Source organism: Salmo trutta, chromosome 30 (assembly GCF_901001165.1).
Source record: "Salmo trutta chromosome 30, fSalTru1.1, whole genome shotgun sequence".
Taxonomy (NCBI): domain Eukaryota; kingdom Metazoa; phylum Chordata; class Actinopteri; order Salmoniformes; family Salmonidae; genus Salmo; species Salmo trutta.
The window spans coordinates 7,646,305-7,659,031 of record NC_042986.1 but is presented as its reverse complement, the minus strand read 5'-3'; the positions used below and the strand labels follow the sequence as shown (position 1 = coordinate 7,659,031).

The window sequence follows — 12,727 nt, the reverse complement described above, 5'->3', positions numbered from 1 at the left end:
AGATCTGGGTTCAAACACAACTTTAAATAATTTTAAATACTTAAGCTGTTTTGACTGAGCTTGCCTGGCATAATGGAACCAATAGAATATTGCCAAAACACCAAACTCGCCCATCGGGGGAACTCCAGGCAGAATAAATCGCACACTCTAAGTATTCGAAAGATTTTAAATAGTATTTAAACCCTGCTCTACACTTGTAATTAAACAAAAATAATTAAATGTCCCTAATCTTTGGCTGGGATCTGGTTCAATTGACTGTTATTCTGGTTCCTCGCTGGGTCCCTCACAGTGGGTAGTGTTCTGACAGGCCAGCCACACAGCAGTAGGTCTACAGTGGGCAGTGTTAATTAGGCCAGGGGAAACAGCAAATAGCCGGACCCTGGAAATATCTTTCCTTAAATAGAGCAGCTTGCTCTCTCTCTGAGTCTGACTGGACCAGAGGGAGGTAACCCAGAATGTCTCTATCCCCCACGGGACGCTACACAACACCAGCCAGTACAGCCACCCCATCTACCCCACCAGCTGTCCGGTCTGTCCTTGATCTGATAGAACTGACTCCCTGCAGCTTATTTAACAGTGCCTACCAAAAACCGCTCCATCAAAACACAGCAAATTTTATTCATACAAAATCCATTTTTTAATTCTGTGTTTTGTATGTTCTCGGGGGTGGCAGGTAGCCAATAGCTTAGAGATATGGAGTGCATCCCAAACTTCACTCTATTCCCTATATAGCGCACTACTTTTGACCAGAGCCTTAAGGATAATGAAATAGGAAGTGCTGGTAAACGGAGGGCAGCTGGTCTCTGATCCCAGGCACCCTCCAAGGGCATTGCACCGCGGTTAACGCTGTGCCTGTCAATGTGGAAAAAGGATACATTTATATTGTATTTTTGTTCTGTGGTCACGCTGTGTTGTGTCCTTGTCGTCGTACCTGGCAGACAGTGATCATTAAGCCTGGCAGTGTGTGTGCGTGCGTGCATGTGTGTGCGTCTGTTTCAGTAGTAGACAGTACCTGGCAGACAGTGATGATTAGTGCTGGCAGTAAGAACACTGCAAGGGTCATCCAGGTGATGTAGGCCTTGAGTCCCCACGGCTCAGCGAAGTGAGCCCAGCACTCAAACTCTCCCGGAGACACCTCCGACTGCGAGAAGATGAACAACTGGGGAGAGGGGATTGTTGGAGGAGGGAGAGTGTGGGGAGTGGAGGGAGGGGAGGAAGGAAGAGTGAGGGGTGAGGGAGTCAAAACCAAACCAAACATCAATTTCCTTCACAACTAACAGAACAGGAGACCACACTGTCCAGGAAACTTCCACTGATCTCATGATACGCCTAAAAATGGAACATCTTAAATGTGACTGCAGGCCCTGGGGTCAGGGCAGGAGTGTCCCATTGAGACTTCATTTCCTGAGCCAGCATGTCATCTAGCTGTCCCTGGTACACACCCCAGGTAGCCTATACTGATCAGCGGGGCCAGTGTCCCTACCTCTATATTGTTCTGAGGGCAGCTCTGCCTCGAGGGCAGAACATATGTAAATGGTTGTGTGAAAGCTCAAGTAAATGGTAAGTGGGCAGAGGCTGTCATGTTAGGGTTGTGTTTGAGGCTAGGGTTAGGGTTGAGCTCGGATGTGGACATGAGGCTAGGGATAGGGTTGTGGTTGAGGGTTAGGGTCAGTGGAGGCTCTTCAGTGGAGGAAGGGGAGGACGATCCTGCTCAGTTCATTTCTGACAAATAAAAATTGTGAAACGTTTGAGATAAATCCATAGTAAATATATATCACGTCACCAGATAACTGATTAAAACACACTGTTTTGCAATGAAGGTCTACAGTAGCCTCAACAGCACCCTCTAGGGTGGCACCATGGTGTAGCTGGAGGACAGGTATTTTCTGTACTCCTCTGGGTACACTGACTTCAATACAAAACCTAGGAGGCCTGTGGTTCTCACCCCCTTCCATAGACTTACACAGTAATTATGACAACTTTTCTTGCAGTATGAAATAACGTCTTGTTCATCCAATCAAAGGCTCAAAGAATTAATCTAGTACTGAAGGCATAAGCTACAGCTAGCTAGCACTGTAGTCCATAAAATGTGGTGAGTAGTAGACTCAAAGAGAGAGAAAACAATAGTTGAACAGTTTTGAACGAGAGAGAGGGAGGGAGAGAGCTAAGCAGGGTTGGTCCTGGTCTGTCCCTGGATGGGAGACCAGATGCTGCTGGAAGTGGTGTTGCAGTAGGAGGCATATCCCATTGCCCCAGGGCAGTGATTGGGGACATTGCCCTGTGTAGGGTGCCGTCTTACAGATGGGACGTTGAATGGGTGTCCTGACACTAAAGATCCCATGGCACTTATCATAAGAGTAGGGGTGTTAACCGCGGTGTCCTGGGCAAATTCCCAATCTGGCCTTCATACCATCATGGCCACCTAATCATCCCCATCTTCCAATTGGCTCATTCATCCCCCCCTCTTTTCCCCTGTAATTATTTTCCAGGTCATTAATGTAAATGAGAATGTGTTTTGGTAATATAAATCTAGAAATAAAATGTGTCTTGAACAGAGAGGAATGCTATTTACGTTAGCTAGCCCCCCCCCCCCCCCGTTGTAACTGCTAAACTGCTTGAAGTGATTGTACACATGGATTGGATTGTGGGTTCCCTAGCGCGTTAGTTTTAGTTTGACTATAATGTTAATATGGTAACAACGATGTAGGCTGTGTAGCAGCTAGTGGTTATAGTATGAAGGTTTGGCTTGGAGAAGATTTTTTGGCTGGTCACTGATCAGGGGTGTGTTCATTACAGTGGTTCTACTGCAAAACATTTCTTCAACGAAAGCAAACGAAACGGGGAGGGACCTACCTAAATGTGTCCAATGGAAAGGAATGTTTTGCAACTGTTTGGACTAAGGATTACACCCATGATCAGCTAGATGCAGGCAAGAGTGTGCAAGGGGGTATTTATTGTGTCACTTTCTGTCATCTTGATTTCTCCAATTTGTCTCTCGACCTGTGCACCTACGTTATAAATGTTCATTTGTAGGCTAGGTTGTAATGTCATAATGAGTATAGGGTAAATTTGAGTATCATGTAGTCGCCTAAACCCATCAATGTTACATTGAACTGGGTGAATGGAATAGGAATGACAGTCATCCTATATGCTGTAATAGAAATAAAGCCTCGCTAACCAAAATTAAAAATCGTCCTCCTTATTATTAAACAGCACAAAGCGACACTGGTTAGGGTTGAGCTGGGATGTGGACATGAAGCTAGAGTTAGGGTTGAGCTGGGATGTGGACATGAAGCTAGGTTTAGGGTTAGGGTTGAGCTGAGATGTGGACATGAAGCTAGGTTTAGGGTTAGGGTTGAGCTGAGATGTGGACATGAAGCTAGGTTTAGGGTTGAGCTGAGATGTGGACATGAAGCTAGGTTTAGGGTTAGGGTTAAGGTGAGATGTGGACATGAAGCTAGGTTTAGGGTTAGGGTTAAGCTGAGATGTGGACATGAAGCTAGGTTTAGGGTTAGGGTTGAGCTGGGATGTGGACATGAAGCTAGGGTTAGGGTTGAGCTGAGATGTGGACATGAAGCTAGGTTTAGGGTTAGGGTTGAGCTGAGATGTGGACATGAAGCTAGGTTTAGGGTTAGGGTTAAGCTGAGATGTGGACATGAAGCTAGGTTTAGGGTTAGGGTTGAGCTGAGATGTGGACATGAAGCTATGTTTAGGGTTAAGGTTAAGCTGAGATGTGGACATGAAGCTATGTTTAGGGTTAGGGTTAAGCTGAGATGTGGACATGAAGCTAGGTTTAGGGTTAGGGTTGAGCTGAGATGTGGACATGAAGCTAGGTTTAGGGTTAAGGTTAAGCTGAGATGTGGACATGAAGCTGGGGTTACGGTTGAGCTAGGATGTGGACATGAAGCTAGGTTTAGGGTTAGGGTTGAGCTGGGATGTGGACATGAAGCTAGGGTTAGGGTTAGGGTTGAGCTGGGATGTGGACATGAAGCTAGGTTTCCGGGTTAGGGTTGAGCTGGGATGTGGACATGACGCTAGGGTTAGGGTTGAGCTGGGATGTGGACATGAAGCTAGGGTTAGGGTTGAGCTGGGATGTGGACATGAAGCTAGGTTTAGGGTTAGGGTTGAGCTGAGATGTGGACATGAAGCTAGGTTTAGGGTTAGGGTTGAGCTGGGATGTGGACATGAAGCTAGGTATAGGGTTAGGGTTGAGCTGGGATGTGGACATGAAGCTAGGTTTAGGGTTGAGCTGAGATGTGGACATGAAGCTAGGTTTAGGATTAGGGTTGAACTGGGATGTGGACATGAAGCTAGGATTAGGGTTGAGCTGGGATGTGGACATGAAGCTACGTTTAGGGTTAGGGTTAAGCTGAGATGTGGACATGAAGCTAGGTTTAGGGTTAGGGTTGAGCTGAGATGTGGACATGAAGCTAGGTTTAGGGTTAAGGTTAAGCTGAGATGTGGACATGAAGCTGGGGTTACGGTTGAGCTAGGATGTGGACATGAAGCTAGGTTTAGGGTTAGGGTTGAGCTGGGATGTGGACATGAAGCTAGGGTTAGGGTTAGGGTTGAGCTGGGATGTGGACATGAAGCTAGGTTTCCGGGTTAGGGTTGAGCTGGGATGTGGACATGACGCTAGGGTTAGGGTTGAGCTGGGATGTGGACATGAAGCTAGGTTTAGGGTTAGGGTTGAGCTGAGATGTGGACATGAAGCTAGGTTTAGGGTTAGGGTTGAGCTGGGATGTGGACATGAAGCTAGGTATAGGGTTAGGGTTGAGCTGGGATGTGGACATGAAGCTAGGTTTAGGGTTGAGCTGAGATGTGGACATGAAGCTAGGTTTAGGATTAGGGTTGAACTGGGATGTGGACATGAAGCTAGGATTAGGGTTGAGCTGGGATGTGGACATGAAGCTACGTTTAGGGTTAGGGTTGAGCTGAGATGTGGACATGAATCTAGGGTTAGGGTTAGGGTTGAGTTGGGATGTGGACATTAAGCTAGGTTTAGGGTTGAGCTGAGATGTGGGTTTAGGGATAGGGTTTAGTTGAGATGTGGACATAAAACTAAGGTTAGGCTAACTGTCCCCTACAGTACCAACCTGTGGTAGGGAGAGCAGCAGGGCCAGGCAGTCATGATGGAGTTAGAGTTAGAGGTTAAGGCTTAGGTTCAAGCTTAGGCTCAGTGTTCCTACCTGCCTGTGGTACGGGGAGCAGCAGGGCCAGGGGGTCAGAGGTCAGTGATAGTGCTCCTACCTGTGGTATAGAGAGAAGTAAGGCCAGGCCCCAGGCCATCATAATAGGGGTGTTCCAGCGAGACACGGACCCACCACGATAGGCCTGCAGTGGGCAGCAGATGGCATAGTGCCGGTCCACTGTCATGGCTACGATCATATAGGAGGACGCGAACATCCCTACGATCTGCAGGTACTTTACTGAGCGACACAGAAAATCCGGCCCCTGGAACCTTTCTGTGATGTCCCACACCAGCTGAGGAAAAACCTGAGGGGCCGACAGGAAATAAGAGAAAATTTAGCGTGGCTATGTTGGATACTAGCATACTACTTAGAATCCATGAATCAATGCATGCTAGTGTGGACATTGAAACAGAGTAGACTGACAGCCATAGCAATGGAATAATAATATTTATTTAAATGCTGACGCCATTTCCACTGCATTTTGAGAACTGCACCCACCATACAATATTAAGCGAATGTGTGTTAGTCATTTAGGACGGCCATATACAGATGTAGGATCTTAATTTGAGCCAGTTTGCTACAGCAGGAAAATAATCCAGCAGCAACAGAAAACGTGAATTATAATGTGGATTATAATGGACATTTTGGTAGGGATTGCTACATTTTTCATTATGTCAAATCAAGCCTAAAATTTCAACGTGAAAATGACTAACTTCAGAAGCCTTTTAAAACTCAAATAAACTAGAAGTTTGCAGGAAAATTTGCAGCAACATAATAAATGAAGATCATATATCTGTAACAATGATTTTGAGTTGTATGAATAGTTGACTAATTCATATTGTTAAACAGACTAGAAGGGACAGAATCATTACATTTTAGTCATTTAGCAGACGCTCTTATCCAGAGCAACTTGGTCATGTTAGCTTCACCACACTCTCCATGTCATTGTGATTTAGGTCACTCGTAGGTTACTGATGTTGACTACTGTATACATGTGGTGCCTAGCAATCAAAACAGGGCTGGGGTTAATCCCAAGAGAACTGGAGTCGACTCTAATCTCTGAGGTGTCAGTCTCACCTGGAACAGCGCCACCACCAGGTCAGCCAGACACAGGTTGACCATGAACAGATGCATGGGAGCGTTGCGTTTCCTCCTGCGGAGCAGCACCCACAGTACGAAGCCATTCCCTAGGGTAGTGAGGGCCAGCACCAAGCCCAGGACCCCTATCTCCGCCCGGGCCAGACCCAGATTCCTCATCCTGGGCTGGGGTAAGGCATGGGGCGTGGTGGCTGAGGCGTTCTCGGGGATAATCCAGTAATAGGACCCTGTCCCTTCATGAGAACTGTTAAGGGATGTGAAGTCGGAGAAGAGGGAGGAAGTGAGGTTGGTTCTTCCTGTTGTCACGGATGCCAGAGAGGAGTGGCCTGATCCATTCCAACCCATTTCCCCGGAGATGGTTTCCATGCCTGCGTAAAACAAAAACCAAACAACAGAAACCTCATAAAACGAATAATGATAAAATCTCGCCCTGTGTTTGTTTTGGAGGGAGAGAGGGCAAAGAGGGCACAGGGCCTGCGGAAATGACCTATAGTCCTATAGTCCAGCCTTGTTCTTTACCGGATCACGCAAGTCACAAGCATCCTCTGTTTGTTTGCAATAAACATTGCGGCTAAGATTTGATAATAAACTGATAGTTTGTTAGGTTTGGTTAATCCAATTTTTATTAAATGATCTTCAATTGCCTTCTAATTCGTTGGACAGACGAGTAGTCTTACTATCCCCCTTCCCTCCCTTCTTACGTCTTAGCAATCTCTGTCCAGACTTCTTGCTAATACTTCTACCATCTTTCTTTGACTTCTTCCAGGGTCTCTCTCTAGACAAACTGGAAGAACACTTTGTTTCATTGATTGGGATCTTCTTCCTGATATGTTTTGTCATGAGGATATAAATAGCTTTTACAGGCCTCCTTATGAAACAAACGTGATAATAACAATCGTCCATGATGAAATCACGGAGGGGACGGTTGATTTATCTTAATTCGTTCGTACGCTAGTCACACGCCATATCTCAGACAGCACTGGGACGATTTTGACTAAAGTTAGGTGAATGATGCATCTTGCCATAAAGATCCGGCGTTTACTAAATGAAACGGATTGGCCCAAGGCAGGAGCTATACTAATTAACTGACATTTGTTAGTCACACGCGATATCTCAATTGGTCCAGGGTGGGGGGGGGGGGGGTGATGCTGCATTATTCGTGCGGAGACTGTTGTCTTGCTTACCTTCTAGAGTGCTTTTCCTTACGGAAATAATCTCAAAGTGCTTAAAAAAGAAAAACAAACGGCAAATGCATCAACATGATGGTCTTATCATTAGATTGAATGTTTTCAGATTGAGATTATAATGATTGTTCAAACTTAAAAGAAATGCTTCAATGTCAACTCTGTGTCTAAATGCAGTGCTCTGAATAGGGAATAGGGTGCCATTTGAGATGCTGTCAGTATGTATGTAGTTCAGTAAAGCTGTGCTTTTATGTAACAGTTCTACAACCTGTCTGTTGGTCTGTCTAACTAATTCTCCTTCTTTCTGACGTAAGTCCTGCTTTCAATTTGTTTTCTTTCTCATACTTTCCCTGGCTCGATTTGACAGCTTCTCCCTCTATCCCACTCTCCCTGTATCCCTCTCTTTCTCTATCCTTCTCTCCCTCTATCCCACCACATTTTAGTCCTTCACCTTTGCTCTTATCTCTCTCTCATCCCTTGTTTATACCATTCTTTCTCTCCCCTCCAATCACACTCTCTTGATCCCATTAAAATCCAGTTTATTTTCTCCCTATTATAAATAAATAGCACAAAAGTAAATAATAACATAATTGATATGAATGAAAGTGATAATCAGGGAAATGAAGTCGTGGGATAGGGAGAAGCTTTGACCAAATAAATAGACAGAGGGAGAGAGGAGGAGGAGGAGAGGGAGAGAATAGGGTGAGGGGGTGGTGGGAGAGCGAGAGAGTGGTGAGAGGAAGGAGAGAGCGAGCGAAGGGGAAGCTGAGGGAACTGAAGAATTGAAGAGAGATGAAAGATAAGACAGGAGGAGGAGGAGAGGGTGAACAAAAGGAGAAGAAGAAGAATGGACAGGAAATGAGGTCATAATGATACTATAATTACCATGGTGACAGCAGGTATGACCTGACGTTATCAGGGGGACGTTAATTGGATGGAATATTTGTAATATACTTGTTACAGTATTTATTTGACCTTTATTTAAAGGTGCAAGTTGTACAATTCTTCATTCAAATAGCAGGCGACTAACTTAACTACAAAGTCTTATTTACCCTGATGGCATTCCAAGGTACGGTACTCACTTTGAGAGTTAGAGGTCAGGTTGTTCTGGAAAAATATATTTGGAAACTGAATTAATGTAGCTCTGCTCGAATTATATTTTAATTTAGTGTGACTAACAAGAAATTACAAGGTTTGCACTCAGTCGTACCACAGCCACTTAATGTGCAATTTGCTGCCAGTAATAACGTTCACACAGCCTGGTATGTGTGATAATACAGCATGACTTATTCTTCTAAAGTGTTAGCAACTGTGCTGCTCTCTGCCAGAGGAATGTATCTATAGAGAAGACCTGGGTTCCCAAGAAACAAAGAGATCTTCTGTTAAATCTGACAATTAATCTTGATGGTTGTACAGTCGTCTCAAATAAAACTGTGAAGGACCTCGGCGTTACTCTGGACCCTGATCTCTCTTTTGAAGAACATATCAAGACTGTTTCAAGGGCAGCTTTTTTCCATCTACGTAACATTGCAAAAATCAGAAACTTTCTGTCCACAAATGATGCAGAAACATTAATCCATGCTTTTGTTACTTCTAGGTTGGACTACTGCAATGCTCTACTTTCCGGCTACCCGGATAAAGCACTAAATAAACTTCAGTTAGTGCTAAATACGGCTGCTAGAATCCTGACTAGAAACCAAAAATTTGATCATATTACTCCAGTGTTAGCCTCCCTACACTGGCTTCCTGTTAAGGCAAGGGCTGATTTCAAGGTTTTACTGCTAACCTACAAAGCATTACATGGGCTTGCTCCTACCTATCTTTCCGATTTGGTCCTGCCGTACATACCTACACGTACGCTACGGTCACAAGATGCAGGCCTCCTAATTGTGCCTAGAATTTCTAAGCAAACAGCTGGAGGCAGGGCTTTCTCCCATAGAGCTCCATTTTTATGGAATAGTCTGCCTACCCATGTGAGAGATGCAGAACCAGTCTCAACCTTTAAGTCTTTACTGAAGACTCATCTCTTCAGTGGGTCCTAGGATTGAGTGTAGTCTGGCCCAGGAGTGTGAAGGTGAACGGAAAGGCTCTGGAGCAACGAACCGCCCTTGCTGTCTCTGCCTGGCTGGTTCCCCTCTCTCCACTGGGATTCTCTGCCTCTAACCCTATTACAGGGGCTGAGTCACTGGCTTATTGGTGTTCTTCCATGCCGTCCCTAGGAGGGGTTCATCACTTGAGTGGGTTGAGTCACTGACGTGGTCTTCCTGTCTGGGTTGGCGCCCCCCTTTGGGTTGTGCTGTGGCGGAGATCTTTGTGGGCTATACTCGGCCTTGTCTCAGGATGGTAAGTTGGTGGTTGAAGATATCCCTCTAGTGGTGTGGGGCTGTGCTTTGGCAAAGTAGGTGGGGTTATATCCTTCCTGTTTGGCCCTGTCCGGGGGTATCGTCGGATGGGGCCACAGTGTCTCCTGACCCCTCCTGTCTCAGCCTCCAGTATTTATGCTGCAGTAGTTTATGTGTCGGGGGGCTAGGGTCAGTCTGTTATATCTGGAGTATTTCTCCTGTCTTATCCGGTGTCCTGTGTGAATTTAAGTATGCTCTCTCTAATTCTCTCTTTCTCTCTTTCTCTCTTTCTCTCTCTCGGAGGACCTGAGCCCTAGGACCATGCCTCAGGACTACCTGACATGATGACTCCTTGCTGTCCCCAGTCCACCTGGCCGTGCTGCTGCTCCAGTTTCAACTGTTCTGCCTGCGGCTATGGAACCCTGACCTGTTCACCGGACGTGCTACCTGTCCCAGACCTGCTGTTTTCAACTCTCTAGAGACAGCAGGAGCGGTAGAGATACTCTCAATGATCGGCTATGAAAAGCCAACTGACATTTACTCTTGAGGTGCTGACTTGTTACACCCTCGACAACTGTGAATATTATTATTTGACCATGCTGGTCATTTATGAACATTTGAACATCTTGGCCATGTGCTGTTATAATCTCCAGCCGGCACAGCCAGAAGAGGACTGGCCACCCCTCACAGCCTGGTTCCTCTCTAGGTTTCTTCCTAGGTTTTGGCCTTTCTAGGGAGTTTTTCCTAGACACCGTGCTTCTACACCTGCATTGCTTGCTGTTTGGGGTTTTAGGCTGGGTTTCTGTACAGCACTTTGAGATATCAGCTGATGTAAGAAGGGCTATATAAATACATTTGATTTGATTTGAATTACTATTAGAAATATATTTTAAAAATCATTCAAATATGTTTGCTCTGTAGTGTCTAGAGTGCCAGATGGTGGGGGTTACAGTTTTGGGACTATTCTATTGATCAATTAAATCAGACAAGTTCAAACAAGCACAGAGAAAGTATTTGAAATGATTTCAAGTAGTATTTGAACCCAGTTCCGCTGTACAGGCTTTACAACCCAACACAGCTGCATTGCTCTAACCCTGGCCCATTGTCTGGGTCACTCAGCAGGCAGGTAGGGAGTGATTGAGTGAGAGACAAGAAGCAGAGCAGAACCAGAGTTTTTCTCTCTCTCTCTCTGAAGTGTGTGTGTGTGTGTGTGTGTGTGTGTGTGTGTGTGTGTGTGTGTGTGTGTGTGTGTGTGTGTGTGTGTGTGTGTGTGTGTGTGTGTGTGTGTGTGTGTGTGTGTGTGTTTGTGTGTACAGAGCCAGCGCTGCACTCTATGAATCCCCACGGGGTTACCAACCAAACATCAGGAATCCCAAACATTTCCAATGATGGCGATGAGTTCAATCATACTTTAAAAGAAAGCTGATCATTTGTGCCAGATTAATGCACTTGTTGAATGTCTGCTAGCTTACCTAACCATATCCTCGAGAGTATAATTTATCTTTACTGTTTTTCATAACTTCAATTGTGGGATATTGTCACTTTACGTTCATTAGTACAATTTCTAACATTAGACATATGTTTTGATTTTGTTCAATGCACCAGTTCTGAGCGACTGGTTTGAAGAGCCTTTGAAGGCAAATACAAATGCACTCGCACAGAAAACTTGTTCACTTGACTGACTATGTAACTACTGCTGACTGAAACATGCTCAGTAAAGTTCGCCAAACTTTATATCTTTGTCTGTCGTAACTACCACACAAAGTATATTGAGACACGGTCGCAGCAGTGGAACTTGGACCTCGGAACTGTTTTTAATTAGATAAATAGATAGGTCCTTTATTCATCGCTGAGGGGAATTTTTTCAAAATGATGTGTTCAAGGTTGTAGTCAGAGGCCTCTTCTTTCTCTCTCTCTCTTCTGACTTCTTTCTATTTTTAATCAGGGAATCTCTTGGCCTGCCTTTGAACCTCATTAGTCCCCGTTGGATCTTTAATCTAAAACCTAAGAGGCTTCTTTATACTTATGTTGCCCACTGGGTCTACCCTTCCCTACCTCCTCACCCCTCCCTCCCTCCCCCTGTAATTATAAGTGGCCTTGTGAGCACCCAGAATATTGTATAAAATGTTTCAAGTTCGCTAGCACAAGCTTCATGCCAGACCAAAGTTCATAGTTCATACATTGTTTCAAGTTTGTTGCAGACAGGCCATGTGTAGCCAATGGGATTTATAAGATATTCATTTTATCAGGATATTTTCTACCTGCAGGCTGCAATGTTTTTGTTTGTTGGATTTATGTAGGCTATTTTTACATAGTTGGCAATAGAAGTTACTTTTTAGGTTTGTAACTTTCACATGTCCCGCCCCCACATTCTGAAATGACATTTTTGTCCCCCCCAGTTTTATCGTTGGAATGTGATTTAAAAAAAGGCGGCAACAGTGTGCTTTAGGACCATGCAGAGCAATCCGAGTGGTCGGTAGGCTGTTTGGAGTGTTTATCCGACTGGATTTAGGACTGGATTTATGACCAGGTGGACACCACAGAGCAGGCTGACAGGCTGTGTGAAGGCAAAGGTTCTGGAAGGCTGGCTGGACCATGGGAGAGTTGAACATAGTGTGTATGTGTTGCGCTCTTTCACTGAGTTGTATAAGGAAGCAGAACAGAAACTGGCTACTCTTTAGTTGACTGGTAAACTAGTGTTTATTCGCAGTGCTGAGCTAGTATTGTAAATGACATGTAACGTTAGCTAATGTTTCATCACCTCTCGACTGAGGTGAATGAATAGGTTACGCTAGTGAGTAGCTAACACAGCCAGGTAAGCTCCAGCCTCTAGTTGTCTGTCAGACAGCGATATGAGGCGGCTATTATTACTATCTAACAGCAGTTGTTTGTATGGGAATGTTTGTTGCCT

General features: G+C 45.0%; 1 protein-coding gene across 1 annotated transcript in view; it reads right to left on the bottom strand.

Annotated features, from left to right (window-relative positions):
• Positions 1-12,727, bottom strand: part of LOC115167817 (vasopressin V2 receptor) — a 57,400-nt gene that overhangs the window by 16,255 nt on the left and 28,418 nt on the right. The window contains exons 3-5 of the mRNA XM_029722454.1: positions 6,270-6,658; positions 5,251-5,496; positions 1,013-1,159 (exon numbers count right to left, since the gene is read on the bottom strand). Coding sequence (XP_029578314.1) covers positions 1,013-1,159; positions 5,251-5,496; positions 6,270-6,656 — 780 coding nt within the window. The 5' untranslated portion in view covers positions 6,657-6,658. The remainder of the gene's footprint in view (positions 1-1,012; positions 1,160-5,250; positions 5,497-6,269; positions 6,659-12,727) is intronic.